Raw genomic sequence first — 19,828 nt, 5'->3', positions numbered from 1 at the left:
CCCACGTCTCTCTCCCTCTTCAGGAAGGGGTGCAGCGCTCAGAAGGGCCTGGCCTATCGACTGACTTCCTGCGCTGGGGGAGCAGGGCACTCAGCAGGGCTGCTGAGGGGAAGGCTGAGGCGGTAAACACAATGTTGTGACTCCTGTCTTTTTCTCACTGTGGGGCTGACAACTGCTCCCTAGTGCAACCAAGATGCTTCCTGCTCTTCCCAGAGCACCCTGCACCCATCTGCCACATGGGGGGAGTGACAGAGCAGTGCTGAGCCCAAGGGCTTGGTGTCAGAGCAGCTCAGGGTCCGAGGAGTCTGAGATGGTCATGAGCCTGGTCTGGGTTTAAATTCCACCTTCTCTGCCTGGGTGGCTCAGATGGTTAAGCGTCTGCCTTCAGCTGCCCCAGGATCCCGGGGTCCTGGGATCAAGCCCTGCATCGGGCTCCTGGCTCAGCAGGGAGTCTGCTTCTGCCTCTCCCTCTCCCTCTGCCTCTGCCCCTGCTCATGCTCCCTCTCTCTGTATCTCTGTGTCTCAAATGAATAAATACAACTTTTAAATTCCACCTTCTCCCCACCATCCCCCTAATCCCATCCCTGCACCCACCTCCAAATAGCTGCAGGTAACATTCACTCCTACCTGTCCATTTCTTAAAACGTAACTGGTCCCTTTGGAGAGAACTCCGCCAGGTCAGTGTACCTGTTCAGGTGCTCCATGACACAAGAGGCCCACAAGCATGCGACAGGTATGTGTTAGTTCATGCAGTGCCCATGCCCCAGGGGGCTGCACTCTGGGGTCATATCTCCTGGGAAGCAGCAAGCTTGCCCTGGGAGGTACCACGCCGAAAACAGCTTCACATAACCAGGGTGATCCAAATGTCACCACCCACCAGGGAAACTGGCAACAATGGGATTCCAGTGAGTCAGTCTTTGCCTTTCTTCTGAGATGGGGGTGTGGGCATAAAGGGCCTAACTACTAGATCTCTCTTCCCACAGAGAGAAGGCTGGCGGAGGCAGGAGAGCCAGGAGGGGGCTGTCAGTCAGCAGCTGCTAATTTCTATTCATTATAACATTTTAAGATGTGCTGAGACGAGGTGACGCCCATGTGTGGGCTTCAGGTGGGAGGGTTGGGGGAAGGAGTCAGGCATTTCGGGGTTTGATGTAGGGTGTGGTACTGTGGGGGCTGCGGCCCTGTGAGCCTTGCACCCCGAGGCTTGAAAGGTGGCTTTGCAGGGCAGGGGAGAGCTGAGCCAAAAGGCCTCATGATGGTTGATAGTCACTAACGTACCAACTCATACCCAGGGCGGGGGGTGGGGGGGTGCGGGCAGCGAGAGCCCTTTCCCGAGACCAACCTGTCGGGGCCATGGACAAATCCCCCATATCGGTGCTGCCAGGCACACACAGTAAACATGTCACCCCCGTGCTCTGCCTTGGGCCGTTTGGAGGAGTGGTCAAGGGCAAGTTGAATAGACTCCATTCAGATCCCAGCAACATCACTTCCCAACTGTGTGACCTTGGCAAGTGACTTCACCTCCCTGAGCCTCAGCTTTCTCTCCTATAAAGTGAGGCTCATCAGGTCTGTTCCGGAGTTAGTCTGAGGATTAGGTGAACACAGTGTGGCGAATATCTAGGGGAGCCCCCGGCTCATGGTAGGGACTTAATAAGTGTGACCGGCCATCCTCAGCAGGATCGGTCGCCGGGGCTCAGGGCTCAGAAGGACGGACCGGCCCCACTCTCCAAGGTAGCCAGAAAGCTCCCGGAGGCCAGGCGCCGGTTGTGGCGGGTGGGGTGGGAGCACGTTAGTTCACACCGAGCTGCACACTCCATGCTCCACGCCAGGCACCACCTACTACTCTAGTCGCTCTCGGGCCGGTACAGGTACCGCATCATCAGGCTGTCCACCTCCTTCTTGCGCTGCTTCTCCTCCTTCCGAGACTGCCGGGACCGCCGGCCGGCCCGGCCTGCCTCCTCCGCTTCTGCAGCTGGGCCCTTCTTCACGCTCGAGCGGCTGTGGCCTGACACGGTGGAGCCGCTGGAGGTCGACGAGGACTCCGACTCGCTCTCCGTCCTCTTCCTTCTCGATTTGGATTTCTTCTTGCTCTTTCGCGAGCGCCCCTTCTTCCGCCGCTTGTGCTCCGAGGACTCCTCGGAGCTGCAGCTGGAGCTGGAGCTGGAGCCGCTCTGTCTCCTGCCGCGGCCCCTGCGGCTGCTGCGGGGCCGGGACACATCGGCGGCCGAGGCTGAGCGGCGGATGCTGGCCGCCCGCGCCGGGAGCTCGAGCTGGGCGCTGCGGACACTTTGGATGCTCTTCCGGTCGTCCTCCTCCGAGTCGGGCTCCAGGCTGCTCCTCTGGAACGTTACGGGCTTGTAGCTCAAGACCTCATTGATGGCGGCCTCCAGGTCGGGGTCCAGGTAGGAGTGACGGCTGACCGGGCGGATGCCGGAGCCGAGAGGCTCGTCCGTGGCAGAGGCTGAGCCGCGGGGCCGCGGTGGCACCGACAGACTGCGGGCCAGCGACGGGTGGCTGTACTGGGAGTGGGCCTCGCTCAAGGCCACACTGGCTCGGTCATCCCACGCATCCAGGCAGCTCTGGCCCAGGGACAGGCGGGAATCGGGGCTGTCCCGGCCCAGGTCCGAGGCCCGGCTCAGGGAAGGACTGAGGGTCCTGGAGAGGGTATCGAGCCGGGAGGCGCTGTGCGGCCAACTGGGGGAGCCCGAGAGCGAGAAGCTCATGGACGAGCGCGCCCCGTCCTCACCAGAGCCACGCCGCGTGGCCGAGGAGGCCCGGCTGGTGGGGGCAGAGACTGTGGGGGCCCGGTCGAAGTCGGAGCCCCACCGCTTCTCCAGCCCCCGGCCCGGGCGGCTCGGGGCCTCGAAGCCGGCCGAGCGGCATTCGTCCGGCTCCTCCCTGGGGCGCGTGTGGGTCTTCCGGGGGGGCCTCTCGGGGGAGGCTGGCCGCTCGCTCAGGGTGGTGAAGAGCGAGTCCTCATCCCCAGTGCCCCCGATGGAGTCCTTCAGGGTGAGCCGTTTCCGGTAGCTCAGGGAGCTCAGCGCCGAGGCCGGTCTCTCCTCCACCCCCTTGCCCTCTTTGCTGGAGCTGTTGAGGGCCGTTCTAGGGGAGGGAGGTGAGGCCGGAAAGAGAACCAGCAGTGGATTAGAGGCAGCACAGACAGAATGAGAGAGAGAGAGAGAGAGAGAGAGAGAGAGAGAGAGAGAGAGGAGCCTGCATGAAACTCAGGGAATGAAGACACAGGGGGAGGGAGGCAAAGGGAGCAACCAGCAGCACCCGGCAAAGTGGCAGTGAGAGCATCGGAGGAAATGAAGCAAAATAATTTGCGTCAGTGAAAATAGCTTCATGGAGAATGTCATGTAAATTAGACCATTGTTCTATTTCATCACTTTTCCCCCTCTAAAACGTTTAGTTCAATTTATTTCATTGTCAACTACCTGGAGCCTTGTGCCACGCCGAGGTGAACGGCAGTGGGGCGGGGAAGGCAGCATTATCTGCGGTAACAAAATGTTGTTTGGCTGAATAAATTAAACCAATTAGAGGGGGCTGCGCGGTGCTGGTGGTGAGTGAGGGGCTGGACTTGGGAAGGGGCCTCAGGGGAGTGGGAGGAGGGGGGGTATTACTTGTCAACCCAGCCTACCCGCTAACTCTGGGAGGGGGGTGGGGAAGGGTGTGCGCGGGATGGGGCGGGGATCAGGTTGGCTCTGAGTTGGGGAGAAACTGGGAGGCAGTGAGGGATGGGGACCGTGAAGCTGGATTCCAGGGGGAGCTGTCTGTGTGATCGGAAGACAGACTTGGCTGGACAAAGGGGGAATGAGTTCTTGCAGGGGATGGGTGTGAGCAGGAAGCGGGGGGGGGGGGGCGGTGAGGGGGCCTGGTGAAAAGATCAGAGGAAGGAGAGAATGGGCAGAGAAAGAGCAATGTGGCTATGATAGGCGAGTCAGGGGGACCAGTGCCTTTTCTGCTGCTCGTCCCGTTAAGATTTCAGAGGTCCAGAGCCGGCCCGAGCCAACCCTGTTCAGGGTTGTGGGGTCCAGAGACTCCTTATGCCCCATTCCAGTCTTGATTCTGGGCCCCAAACTTTCTGGTGGTTCAACCACCATTTGTTGAATGAGTAAGTGGGGATGAAGTCAACCCTGCAGCAAACCAAAGCCCCGAGCCTGGTAGGAAACCATTACCTGGGAAAAACAAGGGTGCCGCAGACCCTGACTAAGGAGACACTGAGCCTCCCGTGCTCATTCCTCATGCTGGGGGCATGCCTGGGCCCCGCATACACATGCCAGGCTAGAGACGCCAGGACCAGAGGCCTGGCCTCTCCGGGATCGAGGCACTGCTCCTTTATCCCTGGTGCAGGGGGTAGCTTTTCCCCCCAGCTCAAGGCCACGTGCTCACCTGGAACTCTTCAAGCTGCCATCATCGGAAGCTGCCTTGGAAGGCCCCTTGTTTTTCGACAACCATGACTTGACCCCGTCGACCCGGTCCTCCAGCTCTGAGTCCACATCGGAATCCCCCTCGCTGTGGGATGAGGAGCAGAAAGGTAGGCAAGGCCGGGGAGGAGGAGCTCACCCGAGGCCCAGTAGGGAGTGCGGAAGGGGCAGCAGGTTTGCCTTGAGGTGGGGGGTGGGATGCGGGGTGGCATGCATATCAGTGAGTCAGGGAGCAGAACAAGGGAGGTTAGATGGGGCGCCCCATTCACGAGGACCCTGCCCCACTCAGCAGGCCACACTTAGTGATAGCCACCAAGAGGACCCTGAGGAGCATAGAGGCACCTCCCATTCGACTTTCTGTGACAGACTGCTATCGAGCCAAACAAACGCAATGAGGATGACAGGGAAACCATTCACTTAGGAGTTCCAGCTAAAATGGCCGCTGGTTAAAAAGACCAGTCCCAGGCCATATGCTAATTCCTGAGGCCTACTCCGTTTCCTGTCTGCCCACTCCCAGAAATGTGGCCACAGCTGCGGCCGTTTCGCAAGCCTTCGCTGTGAGAGCCAGACTGCGGGCCATGGGGGGTGGGGTGGGGGGGAGAGAAGGGCATCGTTATGCCTTCAGTTAGCTTGAACTGGAGGCTCCTTGGCTGATGGCCGCGCTGAGTGCGACCGGCCAGATCCCAGACCACCCTGCGACTTCCCTGGCCCTTAAGAAACAGAAGGGTGAGGAGGGGGCATCCGCCATTTCCTGAGGTGCTGGCAATGGCTCTGGGATTCAAACTGCGTCCTGGAGATCCACTTGAGCCCCAGAAAGTCCCAGACAATGGCTCTGTCTCTCCCAGGCTCCTCTTCCCTCCGTCAGGCAGCCTCTAGCCCTTGCTCTTCAGTTGTGCGTCTGGCCAAGCTGGCCTGAGCCCTCTCTACCGGCAGAAAAGCCCCAAGGAGTCCGATTTGGAAGCTGGAGTCGTGGTGACTCCTTCACAAAGCAGCGGGGGCTTAGGGACAGCTTCTGAGTGAGAATGCTTCTAGAATTCTGCAAAATGTCTGCTCCCACGTTCCCCTGCTACGGAGATGCCAATTTTCCTTGATATAAATTTCCTTTCATCTGTGTCAACACGAGCAGCCCCATTCCTGAATTATGTTCTTGAATAAATAGCCATACAGGCGTGCGTGTGTGTGCATGCACGTGCAAACACACACACACACACAGAGGAAACCACCAGACTCCGTTCTGGGGACTGTGAGAGAGCATGACCCGTTGGGAGGGGAACAAAGAGGCATATTTTATGGGCTTCCATCAGATACAGAATTATAACAAGGACGAGGCTGGCTGATGCCCCGGGTAAACGGGAGTTTAGCAGAGAGCCCCGAAACCACTAATGCAAGCCCCGTGCCTGTCCGAGCTTGGCAGATTTACTGTGGTGCATGGGCCCCACGGAACGCCAATACCACCTGATTTATACACCCGTGCAAAAAACCTCCTTCTCTAGCTTCAGAGCCTCTAATTTATCACCCCCGTTCATAAGCATATTGATTGCCTTTAGAAAGGAGGTGCTGTATGCATCGCAAAATCTATGTCTACATGTTAAAAGTGTTTCTGTATAAATCTCCCTTAATACTGCACTGTTTACTGCTTTCATTAAGGTTATGGCAATAACAACTCTATCTCTAAGTAAATCGAAACATTATTTTTCTGCCCGCCTTAGCACACTTACTCGCTCTTGCTCGATAACTTGGGAGCTGGGGCCCAGAGCTGCTGAGCACGGAGCCACACCACCTCTGCCATCAGCGGGACTGTGGTGAGGACTGCACGCCCCAGTGCGGCTGCGTTGAGTGCACACAGGGGTGTGTGTGTGTGTGTGTGTGTGCGCGCGCGTGCACGTGCCCATGCCTGGCAGTGGTTTAGAAGATGATCTTAAATGCGCATTTTATCAGCCCTCGAAGCTCCTCCAGCCCAAGGATGGCAGGGCTGGAACACACAGGGGATGGAGCGTCGTGGACCCAGAATACGAATTTTCCTCCTTCCATTCAGAGCAGCGAATGGATGGAGACGCCAGCCTGCCCGCCCTCGCCTTCCCTTTAGTTTCAAGCATATAGGTGGTGTTTAGGTTCTTTTCCTTAAATAATCAGGCCCCTAAACAAACTCCAGGGGCACGCAGGCTCAGGGGGCAGTTGAAATTTTAAATGGTCGGAATTAAACCCCGAGTCAAATACAATTTATGTCCAGGCTCATGTGCTATTAGTTAACTGGGAGCCGAATCGCGGGGGAACAAACAAACGGAGACAGGACGGCGGGGGATATTAATTGTGTGTGACAACCGGGCTCCAGTGGCCCTCTATCACTGTTACACACTATTACATTTATCATTAGCTCTCCCGGAGTCCTGTGCGCTGCCGCCTGCCCACCCCGGCCAGGGGAGGAGGCCTGCCGGGCAGGAGAGAGTAGGGGGAGGAAATCCAATGCCACGCTAAAAAAACAACCTTCAAACAAACAGCCCTGACGAACTCCACTCCACGGAGGATCACTCTGATCCGCCTCCAGGCCTCTGCACGCGCCGTCCAGCTCCCACCCACAGAAGGAATCGAAGAGAGAGGGGGGATTTCCTGGGCTCCCCACCACCTGACAGAGGACAGCACCAGCGCAAGGGCCCGGGGCCTCCCTCTGCCCGAGGTGCCCGCAGGGAGCAAAGGAAACCCGTCGGGCTGGGTTCCCTTCGCCTGCCCCTGTGGAGCGGCCCGTGACGGGCTGGCTGGATGCCTTCTCCAGACAAGGAACTGCTAGATGCCCCGCACCTCGTACCCTCGTCTGCCACAGGAAGGTGGCGGACCTTTTCAAAACGAAAGCTGCCTGCTTCTTTCGGGCGGTGTAGGCTCCAAAGGAGCCCCAGGATGTGGACAAATCCAGCCCAGTCAGATTTTCCCCCAGGGAAACAGGCTGGGGAGGCAGCTCTGCCTGCTTTCTGAGGGAGGAGAGGGCTGGAGCTCAGGAAGGCAGACTGAGGCTGAGCTCCCTTTTCTGTGGGAGCCCCCATCCTGCCCATCCAGGGCGTGAGCACGCCTCACTGCCTGCCCTCCACCTTCGACGCAGGGCCGGGCCCCTCGCCTTGCCTCTCCTCAGGACAGAGCCAGCAGTGTTAGCGAGGAACTAGCTCGGAGGAGGTGTGAGAGGCTGTGTCCACGTGCGGCATGCAGCAGGGGCCCTGGGTGGGAGCCAGGGTTAGGGGCGGTTAGACACCACGGGAGAGGCAGAGAGCGCGTGCGCTCCAGTCCTCACGGTTTATTCTTTCTTTTCTGATACTTTGTCACCATGTCCTGCAAACTGGAAACAGAAAGAAAATGGTGGGCAAGAGGGCCAGAAGAAGAAGACTGAAAAATCAGTGGGCAAACCAAGGTGGACCTCTCCGCTGAGGACCCCTGTTTCTTCAGCAAGAGATGGCTCTGCCTGGCTGAGACCAGCTGGGGGTGGGGTGGGGACAGTGGCAGTGCTGTGTTCAGAGGGAGGTCTGGGTTGCCCTGGGGCACCGTTTTCCTGCCCCGAAGGAGCAGGCTCCCTGTGTGGGCCGGGACCTGCCTGCAGGATGGGGCACCAGCGCTCGCTCGGGAAGGGGGCAGGTCTGGGGGGCCGGGGTTCTGTCCAAGGCAGCCCTGGGAGCTTCTCCAGGGCCCGACCCTCACCCCCCAGAGCTACCGGTCTACCTGCCCTGTGACTTCTTCCTCAGCCTCAGACTACAAATCTCTCTCTCTCTCTCTCTCTCTCTCCTGAACCATTCCCTGGGTGGGTTTTATGAGAGAAAATCTCTGGCATGGTAACAAGGCACCACCGGCCTTAAATCTCTGCTTTCCCCAGAGTGGGACAGGCACCATCGGAAATGCAGCTGAACGGGGGAATAACTCATCGTGAGCAGGCAGAGCTGGAGAGCCAGGTTCCTGGGAGGCCTCGGGGAGGGAGGACAGGGAGGAAGAGGGAGGGCGTCTCAGCCAGGGGACACCTGTCCTGCCCTCGGTCAATACAGGACAGGGTCCGTGCTGGGGGCTGGCAATGAGGGAAAGGTGGACTGGTGGCTTGGTGGCAGGGAGACAGAGGTCGTGGCTGTTCTGCCTCATGGCCTGCTCCAGAGGTGGTCAGAGGGCCTTGGTGCGGGCCGCCGCTGCCACAGAGGCCCCCTCACCTGGTGATGAGGTCCTCATTCTCGTCGCTCTCCATCTCGTCCTCGATGGCGGCCTGCAGGTCCCCAATGCGCTTGAATGCCAGTTTGAGATCGGCCTGCAGGCTCTGGTTAGCAGCCTCTAGGCTCTCCAGATCCATCTCCTAGGCGGAAGAGTAGGCAGTCCAGTTCAGCGGAGGGCTAGTCTCTCATCCAGGTGCTCCAGAAAAAGCCGGCTTCAAGTGTCTCCCAGCCAGGCAGGAACTCTGTGGAGGCTGCTGCAAGCCTGGGCTCGCTGGATGGACACTCGGGTCCCACCCTTGGCCCCGGGCCTGCCTTCGGGACTTCCTGGACCGTCTCCTTGCCACGTTCCTCTTCCTTCCCATGATCTAAACTCCGGTTTCTTTGTGGTCCGCCCCCCACCCGCCTAGCGGGGAGGTGTGTGCATAACAACCACTCAGCTCCGGGGTGGAGGTGGGGGGCCCCCCCGCGGGTTGGGCTGCATTACCAGTTCGTGCTTCTTGCGGCTCGCCTCGGCCTCCTTCCTGGCGAGCTCGCCCATCTCCTCCTTGGTGTCCCGGAGCTGCCGCTGCAGTCTCTTGTTCTGTTCCTTCTCCCGGTTCTCAGCTGCGGTGCGCTGATCTCGCTCCTCGGTCAGCTTCTCCATGTTCTCCTTGAGCCGGCTGGCCAGGCTCTGGACAGGGAGGTGGGGAAGAGAGGCCCATCAGCTAGGCCGGGACAGGGACGAGGCTCTGACTCTGAGCTCCAGAGTCAGGAGGCCTGGGGTCCAGCTCTGGCACCACCGCTCACTAGTGGCTGGGCATGAACAAAAGCCCTCTGAAGAGGCTTCCTTTGCCTTTCTATAAAATGGGAGAACAACACCTACTCCCTCAGGGTCTTTTTTTTTTTTTAAGGTTTTATTTATTCATTTGAGAAAGAGAAAGAATGAGCAGTGGAGGGAGAGGTAGAGGGCAACAAAGAGCGAGCGAGCGAGAGAGAGAGAGAGAGAGAGAGAGAGAGAGAGAGAGAGAAGCAGACTCCTCGCTGAGCAGGGAGCCCGACGTGGGGCTCGATCCCAGGACCCTGGATCATGACCTGAGCCAAAGGCAGATGCCCAACTGACTGAGCCACCCAGGCGCCCCATCCCTCGGGGTCTTTTAAAGATTGAATAAGGTCGGGTGCGTGAAGGCAACTGGCATGCTGAAAGGCGCCATCATCATCATCATCATCATCATCATCATCATCATCATCATCACTACCAAGTTCGGAGGAGTGCTCTGGCTACAGCCTGGGCCTTCCCATACTGACACAGTCAGCCCCGCTTCCCTCAGACACCCTGAACCCAGCAGCTCTGGAAGCTAGATCCTGCGCTCGAGGTAAATGGTTCGTTGAGAGTTCCTGGATTAGGAGACTAAAAAGTCATCACAGTCTAAGCACACAGCCATCCCTCTAAGCCTGATGCATCTCTCTTCCTCCAGAAACTTGGAACACATTTTTCCCTACCAGGCCATAGGCAAGAAATGACCTGGAGGTTGGGACAGGGTGTGAGGGAAGGACCTGCTTCCGGTTCGACCACCGACGGGCCCTGGGGTCTCCACCGACGGGCCCCCCAGTCTCTAAAATAATGGCACTAGACTATGTGATCTCTAAGGGCTGTTTGTGATTAACATTTTGTGTGTCTAAAGGACAATCCTGCCTTTCTGGGCAGAAGGGATACAGACACAGGGCTGAGGAAAGGGTCCGAGGCCCAGAAGAAAAGGAGACAAGTGCACAGATCTGTCCCAGAGCCACCAGATCAACGGATTCTGCAGCGCCTCGAGAGCTCCGCGACCACAGGCAACCTCCTTAACCCTTCCTGCATGCAAAATCGGGATCAAAATATTACCGACTGTCCTGGGGTCGTGGTGGGTGGGATAGGAGCATCACTAAGTCTCCCCTAACTCTCCCTGGCTCTCCTGAGGACCGGGACCTTGTCTTGGGGGGTTCCGCCGTGTTCTCTTCCCACGTCAAGGGGACTACTGTCCTCTCAATGCTCGCTGTCAGCCCCCTAGTCACCTGCTCCCGTCCCTACCCTGGAGCCTGCTCTGTAGCCTCAGGGGCTGCTGGGGCGGCGGCAGGGATGCTCCTCAGCACCACACCTGTGAACACAGTTCTCACGGAGAACTGTCGGTGCTCAGACAAGTGTACGAGCTCGAGCGGGAGGAGAACTTGAAAATAGGGCGAGAGGAGTGTTCACCCAGAGACAATTCTGCCTGCCTCTTTCTTCCTACCTGCTCTATCGGAGAGGCGGGGCTGGGCATGCTGGCGTCGGGAGCCTGGAACCGAGAGGGCTGCATTTGGAGCATGGAGATTACGGGTGGAAGGAAGAACAAGACAGAGCAGAAGAGGGGCGAGCAGGAACAGGAGAAGGGTCGAAGGCAAGAGTGCCGAGCAGAGGGAGAGGAGGGAGGGGATGGGGAGAAAGGAAGAAGTGGGGAGAGGGTGAGAAGGAGAAATGAGAAGGGACAGGAAAGAAGGGGGCAGACATGGAGACAAGCAAAGAGAGAGGAGTAAAAGCAGAGCCAGGAAGGACGGGAAGAAGTGAGGAAAAAAGGCAATAAAAAAGGGAAGGGAGAGAGAGCGTGAGCAAGCGAGCGGTGAGATGAGATGAGAGAACAGACTTCAGCCCTCACAGAAGTGGCGCCATCCGCTGCATATTTATGACCCTGCCAGAGAGCAAGTGAGGGGACCGGCGGGGGGGAGCTCATGGTGGAGGAAAATATGAAGACAAAAAGCTAAGCTGCTCCGGTCCCTTGGCAGAAAGCAAGCACGGAAACAGAATGTAAAGCAGGCTGGCTCCACGGTGCCCAGAGAGCAGGCGGGGAGGGCGGGGGGAAGGCACCCGCCCCGTCAGCTGGCCTGGCAGCTTGGCAGGGGCCTCTGAGGAGCGGCCGCGGCCTGCCCAGAGCTGCCAAGCATGCGTGGCTCCAGCCGCTGGGGCGGCTCTGCCCTGCTCTCAGCTGCGGACCAGGACGAGGGTGCACCCACCTCCAGCCTCTTCACTTGGGTCCTTTCGAACTCCAGGCGGGTCTCCAGCTCTCGGATCTTAGCTTCCTGCCTGCTCACCAGGGACTTGTCCACCATGGACTGTTCTAGGAACTCCACTTGGCTCTGGAGGGCTTGGAGCTGGGGTTGGGGGCAGGAAGAGAAGAAAGAACTGAGCCCCGAGGGGAGGGGGCAGAGTGTGGGCTGGCAAGATCACCATGGTGATCGACCAGAAGGTGGAGGGAGGGATGCACAGGGGAGGTGGAAGGATGGGGCCCCGAGCCAGAGGCATTCCCCACCTGGCCCAACGCTGGCAGATTTTGCCCTTTGGAGAGAAAGGAAAAAGCCAAGGACCAGAGAGGGAATAGAAATGTGAAGTGGGGCAGCTGAAGCCAAAATGTCTACTATGGTGATATGGCTCCAGGCCTAGGCCTTCACATGCGTTGACGCTGCTCTGTGGATTACTGACGACTGAGAGGAGCACTTGCTATCCTATGAGCTTGGGGGTTTGCCCCTACATACAGCGACCCCGCACCCTCTTTCTACCAAGGGAGACGCTGGTGCCCACCTTCTCCTGCAGCTCTTGCTTCTCTTTGTTGGCTTCTTCTAGCTGAGCCTGGAGATCGTTCATCTGCGCTAAGTCTCGCGAGGCCTGGGAAAGGAGTGAGCGCTGAAGCAGGATCCCCCGTGAACACAAACCCCAGCCCGCCACATCGCACGCCCAGTGCTGTGCTGGGGCCCGCGGGCCTGCCGCTCCCAAAAGAAGTGGCCTGTGGGGGCTTCTGAAGAGGACCACAGGGACAGCGTCTGTGGTGCGGGGTGTGGTGGGGCACCTGAGCCACGGCCGCCTTCTGCTTCTTCATCAGCTCGTTCATGTCCTCCTGATCCTCTTCCAGCCGGCTCTGGATCTCGTTCTTCTCACGCTGAAGGCGGCTCAGCTGCTCCTCCAGCTGGATGGAGGCAAGACAGAGCAGAGGGCATCAGGCCTCGCGTGCCTCATGGCAGCGGGTGGCAAGTCTGAACTTCCCCACGCCGCCTCCAATGGGAAGGGGGTGATGATGGGGCCGGGCGCGGCCACTGGAGCGGGGTCCAGACCCCGTGGCGCTCAGGGAGCCTGAGGCAAGGCTGTCTTCGCTGCACAGGCAGACCCTGGGCTAAATGACAGCGCTTCCTGGCAGCTCTTTGAAGGCTAATGAGAAGGCAGAAAAGGTCTGCCCAGAACAAATGACCCATCATCTGGGCACCAGCAATCTAGGCCCTAACCTGCATGCACTCTGCCCCCTTCAGGCCTCGAGGAAGGACCCCTCGAATGTGCGAGGCTCTCTTGGCTTGGATTCTCATCTCCCCTGGGATGGCCTGCTCCCCAGCCATCCGGCCCCATAGCCAGTCCACTCCTGGGGGGAGGGGAGGAGACAGCCAACAGCAGCTTCAGGAAATGAATGAATCTATTAGCCTGTAATTCCAAACCAAAATCACTGCGTTGGCTCCTTCTCGGCCCCATCCATCTTGTTACCGGGCTGTGGGGAGCTGGGGAAGCCTCCGCCAAGAAATTTATTAACTCAGATTTAAATAAAATGGTAATTTTATAACAGCCTTTTTTAACACAATTAAAGAATTTGAATTACTCACCTGAAAACTGCTGCGGAGCACAAATGTCATAGAGATAAATCAAGCCCGGGAGATTGGCATCTCTCAGCAGATGGGTGACCAGCCTGGCAGTGGGGGGGGGGGCCCGTGGAGCCCAGAGCCAAGCCCAGCCTCCCCACTGCCCCATTCCCTGCCCAAGGAGGTACTGGTGTCCGCATCCCAGTAATGCATTCCCGGGCCGATGGATGGGCCGTGGGAGAGGTAGGGAATTAAAAGGGAAGCATTAAATAAGAGCTCTAATTAGCTGCCACTTGGGCTTGTCAGTGGGCTGGCCAGGGGAAGGGGAGGGAACCCGAGCCATCCCATCCTCTTATCGGTGCTTCGGCTAATCTCCAGGCACCTGTTTACATCCCTCGGCCACATTAGCTGCCTTTATTTATGGCGTCGAGGCCTGTGGCCAAGCTCCCACAGGCAGGTGGTTAAACAGGGAGATGGGCCCTTGCTGGCTCCGTCTTCTACCTCGCCCCCCTCCTGGGCCTCTGCTCTTGAGTGGGGAGAGGCAAAGGAGGGGAGGCCCGCTCTCCCTGCAGAAAGCCCTGGTGTGAAGGGAGCTGGCTGGGGAAGGGCCCCTGTCTGTCCCCGCTCTACTCTCCCTCAGCTCCCCCCTCCCCCCGCTCCCCGAGCCTGGCCCACACACCCCGGCTCCTCACCGCTGTCTTGGCTTTGGCGATGTCATCAATCTGCAGGTGCAGGTCTTCGATCTCCACCTCCATTGCCTTCCGAGCTTTCACGGCTGCGGCACAGGTGAACTCGGACTCCTCCAGCTGGACACAGGGCCGCCCCCGCCCCAGGGAGAGACGTCAGCCAGGCCTGGGCGGCCGGAGGGCTGGACAGGGTGCTCGCAGGGGAGAAGGAGGCCAGGTGCTCTGTTCCCTTCAGACCCCCGGGCCGTGGCCTGTTGGGGCTGCACACACGGGTGTCTCCCGGGCAGGGAAGGCGGGTGCGGGGACCCATCCACGCCATCCTGGGGCTTGGCAGTCATGCCATCTGGCATGCACAGATCCTAGGAGTCCGGTGGCTACGAGTGGCTTCTCCCTCTCCCCTGTTACCTTCCTTCTCAAGGACTCAAGAATCCCTGAGAGGGGAAGGCGGGGAGAGAAAGAACTAAAGCCATAAGCGTGGTTTGCCCCTTGGAGCTGACCACCTCCTCTCTGTCCAGATACCTGGTTCTTTAGCTGGGCGATCTCCCTCTTGCTGGGTGCGTTGTTCTTCAGGTGGTCCAGCATGATCTGGGCGTCGGCCAGCAGGGCCTTGGTGCGCTTCAGGTCCTTCCGGAGCCGCTTCTCGGACTCCAGGTCCCGCTGGCTCACCTGGGTGCACAGCAGACGCTGGGGCTCTGGTCTCCACCACAGAGCCTCTTCCTGTCTTCCCCACGCCCGCTGTTCACCCCTGCTCTCATTCTCAGAGCCCCCCGAACACACAACAACAGAGGCAGTGCCGGGGTCAGGCCAGGCAGTGAGAGAAGCCAGGGTGTGCTCTGTGTGGTACTGACCCCCATTCTCCACGTGGAGACACTGGGCTCCACAGAGCCCGGCCCCCCTCACCTCTGCGCAGCTTAGTGTCCCTGAGATTCACCTCAGGCTCTGCTCACCTGGTCACTCAGCGTGGCGAGCTTGCTCTCCAGCTCCCGCTTCTCTCGCAGCACCTTCTGCTTATCCTCATACTCCTCCTCCAGCTGCACTTCCATTTGTTTCAACTGGAGGGCCGGGGGGACAGAGGCCCGTCGGTCCCTTCAGTGTCGGGTGCCATCCGGGCCCCTTCCCTTCTGGATCCCCCCACCCTGACCCTGGGAAAGCTGTGGGGCGGGCTGAGCAGACCCCAGAGGGGTCCGACCCCGAATTCAAAGTTCCCAGGGTTTCAAAGCAGCCTGGGAGGGGGAGGAGGGACGGCAGCCCATGCACCGCAGCCCCATGCCAGAGTGGGAGGCTTTGTTCCAGAGTGGGCAGGCCCTGCCGGGCCAGCCTCGCTGACTGCCCAGGAAGCAGGGAGCATGCGTCCCTCAAAGGACCGAGCCTTCTCTATAGTCCCCGAGGCACACATCCCAGCCAAGGCCAGGACCTCAAGTCCAGAATGGCAATGGGTGGTAGTGTGGCTACGGTAGGGAACCAGAAAACCCCTTACTTTAAAGCAGCGGTGGGGGAAGCAGGGTTCGTACTGGACCCGTTACCTTCTTCTGACATGACTGCCGGGCCTCCTCCACCTCTTCATCCCGACTTTCCACCTCCTTGGAATGGGTCTGTCTCATCCGCTCCATCTCCATCTCTAGACGTAGCTTGGCCTGGAGGTGGTTGTGGGGAGGGACCAGGTTCCTTTCTGAGCGGCACCCTGACCCCTGCCCACTGCGCCCTGATGGACAGCTCTCCCAGGGCTTGGGAGCAGGGGCTATCTCTGCCAGCACACTTCCCTGAGCCCCCGCCTTGCTCCCGCGGCAGCCGGCTTCTCCAGAGAAGCCACCCCCCTCACTGGATGTCTGACGCCTGCCCAGAGCAGGCTGCCAGAGGTGGGGACAGTTAGGCAGCTTTTCCATTTGGCCTTCAGGCTCTAGCTCTCTGAACTGACACGGTGGCTCAGCGGCAGGCCGCGTGGGCTCGTGGCTTTCTGGCTGCCGGGTAGCCTGGGCCCCTCACCACTAGAGCTCAATCAAGATCTGTTCTTGTGGAAAGCCGCACAAAAGCATAATTATTTTCACACTGTGTCTGGCACAGATCAGGTGCTCACTCAACATTTTGTGAGTAAGGGAACGAATGAGTGACTACACGTGGGAACTTGCCCCCCTCTGGCTATGCCCTGGATTAGCTGTGGGGATGGCGGTGCCCGCCTCGGCCAGACCCTGCGGCACCTGCTCCAGCATCTGGATGGTCCCCGCCTGCTCATCCAGCTCCTCTTCCTGATCCTTGACTTTGGCCTCCAGGTCCCGGAGCTGTTTCTTGACCTTGGCCAGAGAGGCCTCATCCTTTGACTCTTGGGAAGAAATGTCCTGGAGCTCAGCCTCCAGGGAGACAACCTTCTGGGTGAATCCAGCAATGTCCATGTCTTTTTCCTGGAGCAAAAGAGAAGATGAGGCTGGCCTGGGACCAACTCTTGCCTGGGGCGGGAGGGAGCAGCCGGGGCATGGATGGCGGGTGGCCCACGCACCTCCAGTTGCTGCTTGAGGCTGAAAGCCTCGGCGAGGAGCGTGTCCTTCTCCCGCTGCAGCTTCTCCCGCTGCAGCTTCTCCCGCTGGGCCTCCTCGTGTGCCTGGGAGAGCTCGCTGTCGAACCTGCGAGGGAGCAGGGACGGCCAGGGTGACTCCACCAGGGCAGGGAAGAGTCTGGGTCTCCAGCACCCCCAGGCTGCCAGGAAGCAGGGCCGTGGATACGGACAGGACACAAGCAGAGGGGGACTCCTCACATAGCCCGGAAGTGGGGGGCAGCGGTGAGGTGACATCCAGCATCACAGGCCATCGAGGCCCTGCTGGCCACCCAGTCTGGGATAGGGCACGTTTCACTGAGTGCGTCTAAGGAGCCCTTATACTAGGTGAGCCGAGGAGGGGCCCACAGACTGCTTCTGGGGAAGAGGTGGACAGACTCTGCTCCGTCGTTGTCTTGACCTTTTCCATTCAGACAGATCAAAGCATGTGGGACCAGGGTGAGGGCAGGGTGGGCACCGGAATATGTAGAAATGGACGCCCTGCCTCATCTAACTCCTTTTCCGCGGTTCCACTTGGCCACTCCAGATGAGCAGCTGGCTCTAGCCCCCACCTCTGGGTGCCAGCCCCTGGCCAGGCCCATGTGGCCCAGCAGTACCTGTGTCCCCACCAGGACCCCCCCACCCCTCCCGGCCAGAAGCCAGCAGTCCTGCTGAGCTGCAGTCCACAGTCGGGGCCTCTTTCTTGGCTCCTCTACCTCCCAGTCTCCTATTTCCCCTGCCCAGTGACTCTAAGTAAGGAGCAAATTGCTGAAATTCCTCTTAACACCTTCCCCAAGTAGCTAATAAGGTTCCCTTCGAAAACTGAAAGCCTCCCCCCAACCCAACCCCACATCAAAAAAAAAGGTAAGCAAACTCCAGGCAGCTGAAATGAAACCTAGTAAGTTACCCAGCAGGGAGCGCGGGAGATGGTAACTAGGCCAGGCTGGCACTGCCATGGGGGCAGGGGGCTTGGGAGAGGGGTCCCACTAAGGGTGCCTCTAGTGAATGGTAGGGTGGGGGTAAAGGCGGAGAGGCACGGTGCTGGAAGGGAGGACTAAGATCTCCCAGCTCCCCTCACTCTGCAGGCGGCACCCAGCTGGGAGGACAGCAGAGTGCCCAGGAGGCCGAGGGAAACCCGGGGTCACTGGAAGGACTCAGCTCTGCCCTGCTCACCCCCAGGGTCGTGGGTGCGGGGCTGTCCCTTCATGAAGGCACCTGGGGCCTCTGCCAAGAAGCCCTCCCCTGCAGAGGGGAACCAGCCGCTCTTCCCACTCCCTGGGGCACCCTGCTGTTCCCAGGGTGTGTGGGTTCCCCGGTGTTGCTAATAAAGGCGTCCCATTCCCATCCCCAGCCAGGGAAATTAATTTAGATTGGATTTGATCCTGTGAGGGCTGCCCCCCTCCTTTGTGTCATTACCATAATGAGATGGAAGTGGCACGGTAGTTCAACAACATTAGTCAGGAGAGTGTGTTTGTGTGGCTGAGGCAAGCGAGACATGGGGAGCTGGGTGGGGGCAAGGGGCAGGGAGGGGCACGAGTGCTTTCTGCACGGAGACTGGTGGAAGCTTCGTCCTTACTGGGCCCAGGCAGGGTAACGGGCACACGCTGCGGGGAGCAGGTCCGGAGCCGAGGCCTGAGCAGGCCTTCAGTAGGGATGGGGCCTGAGGGCTTCTCAGAGGTCAGGAGTGAGACCTGTTCACATTCCAGGCCAAGGGACCATGTCGCCAAGGCCCCCCGCCAAATTCAGGCCCTCCTTCCTTCTCTCCTCCCGGGAGGAGGAGGCAGGGAGCCCTGTCTGGGGCTGGTCTAGAAAGTCTCCTGTGCCTTGGAGCAGGGGACCCACGGCAGGGGACCCACCTCCTCTGCTTCTTCTCCAGCTCGTGGTTGCGGACCTGCTGGCCCTCCAGGTGCAGCCTGGTATCCTGCAGCTCGCCCGTCAGCCGTTGGCACTTCTTCTTCAGCTGCTGCAGAGCCCGCTGGCTCTCGTCACTGTCTGCCTGCAGGTCGCCGAGCTAGGGCGCAGACGGGGGGGTGGGGTCAGCCGCCAGGGAGAGGCCGGAAGCATGCGTGGAGAAGGGGGGGCGAGCGAGGGAGAGATCCAGGGATGAGGGATGGGGTCGCAGCCACGCAGGGACCCGAACACACTCCAACAACAGCTTGCCCTTGGGCGTCCCCAGCCCCAGTGCTCCCAGGGCCCCGCGCCTGCACTCCTTGTCCCAGCCTCACCCGCCTCTCCAGTTGCCTCTTGCTCTGCTGCTCCACCTCCAGCTTGTCCTCAAACTCCTGCTGGAGCCGCTTCTTGGTGAAGTCCACCTCGCGCATGGCTCGCTCGTACTTCAGGCGCCACTCGCCGCCTGTGGGGGTGGGGCAGGCAAGGGAGCACTGAGCGGAGGGGAAGAAGGATGGGACAGGGAGGGGCAGAAGGCGGCATCAGCCAGAGGGACTCGGGAAGGTCTCTGGGAGGACAGCTTCCTCCCAAGCCAGGAGAAGAGCAGAGAGGGCGTGTGGCTATGTGTGCCGTCCTCTCCCCAGGGACCACCAGACCGTGGCCCTCAGACCCTGTCCTTATCACAGCTCTCGTGGCCCTCCATGATAATCCCCTGCACTCGCTGGCACCTCTACTTTCTCATTTATCTCTGTCACTGTAGACTTGTATCAGCCCGCAGAAGGGAGACAGGCCGGGGCCCAGCTGTGGTTGCCCGGGGAGAGGCGGAGGTACCGAGCTCGCTGCTCAGGCCCTGCCAAGCTCCTCCGGCCTCAGACCCACCTGTGTCATCATCATCCACCTCCCCGTTGATCTCAGCTGCCCGGATGAGGCGGGCCTCCATCACCTCCATCTCCATCACCTCCATCTGCTTCTTCAGTGCATCGTACTGGGTCTGCAGAAGGGAGGCTTGTGAGGCTGCCATCCCAGTCCCTCCCCCAGGACCGGCCACGGCCCAGAGCCACGCAGACATGGGCACGTGCTTCCCCCAGGCAGACAGGGGTGCTGGGCCACCCGTCCCTGGGGGGGAGGGGGGGAGCAGATGGACGCCAGAGCATGGTGGTCATTAGCACGGGCCTGCCCTCACCTGCAGCTCCTTCATCTCCTTCTCGGCTCGGAGCCTCTCTGCGGCCTCCGCGTCCAGCAGCTGGGAGGCGGACTCTCCCGTGTTACGTTCGTCAGTCAGCTCCGATGTCAGCTCCGAGATCTGGGGTTGGGGGGAGGGAGTCGCCACCAGTTGAAATGCCTGCCTCGCTCAGCTGGAACCCCAGGGGGGCCTCCTGGGCCTGGCACCCCGCACACGTGGGCCAGTCGGCCTGGCGCTGGGAGTCACTCACCCGGGTCTCCAGCCGGTCATTGTTGAGCCGAAGCTCGTTCCGCTCCTTCTCCACCTTCTCAAGCTTGTTCCGTAGCTGCTGGATCTCCTCCTAGGGT

At 59.8% G+C, this 19,828-nt stretch overlaps 1 protein-coding gene across 6 annotated transcripts in view; it reads right to left on the bottom strand.

The window, feature by feature from the left end:
* MYO18A (myosin XVIIIA) overlaps positions 1–19,828 on the bottom strand; it is a 95,708-nt gene that overhangs the window by 4,290 nt on the left and 71,590 nt on the right. For 4 of the 6 annotated variants that reach the window (XM_021704212.2, XM_021704215.2, XM_021704214.2 and 1 more), the window contains 18 exons: positions 19,732–19,821; positions 19,482–19,601; positions 19,178–19,289; positions 18,637–18,764; positions 18,268–18,422; positions 16,379–16,502; positions 16,083–16,283; positions 15,411–15,521; positions 14,835–14,939; positions 14,407–14,553; positions 13,894–14,007; positions 12,430–12,546; positions 12,165–12,248; positions 11,600–11,737; positions 9,081–9,266; positions 8,597–8,736; positions 7,702–7,746; positions 4,390–4,512 (listed from right to left, as the gene is read on the bottom strand). In XM_021704212.2, coding sequence (XP_021559887.1) covers positions 4,390–4,512; positions 7,702–7,746; positions 8,597–8,736; positions 9,081–9,266; positions 11,600–11,737; positions 12,165–12,248; positions 12,430–12,546; positions 13,894–14,007; positions 14,407–14,553; positions 14,835–14,939; positions 15,411–15,521; positions 16,083–16,283; positions 16,379–16,502; positions 18,268–18,422; positions 18,637–18,764; positions 19,178–19,289; positions 19,482–19,601; positions 19,732–19,821 — 2,240 coding nt within the window. The remainder of the gene's footprint in view (positions 1–4,389; positions 4,513–7,701; positions 7,747–8,596; positions 8,737–9,080; positions 9,267–11,599; positions 11,738–12,164; positions 12,249–12,429; positions 12,547–13,893; positions 14,008–14,406; positions 14,554–14,834; positions 14,940–15,410; positions 15,522–16,082; positions 16,284–16,378; positions 16,503–18,267; positions 18,423–18,636; positions 18,765–19,177; positions 19,290–19,481; positions 19,602–19,731; positions 19,822–19,828) is intronic. The other 2 variants (XM_044921675.1, XM_021704216.2) reach the window with 1 other exon arrangement.

The sequence above is a fragment of the Neomonachus schauinslandi genome, chromosome 15 (assembly GCF_002201575.2).
Source record: "Neomonachus schauinslandi chromosome 15, ASM220157v2, whole genome shotgun sequence".
Lineage (NCBI taxonomy): Eukaryota > Metazoa > Chordata > Mammalia > Carnivora > Phocidae > Neomonachus > Neomonachus schauinslandi.
Note: the sequence above shows the minus strand (reverse complement) of the source record. Positions and strands in the feature narration are given on the sequence as shown.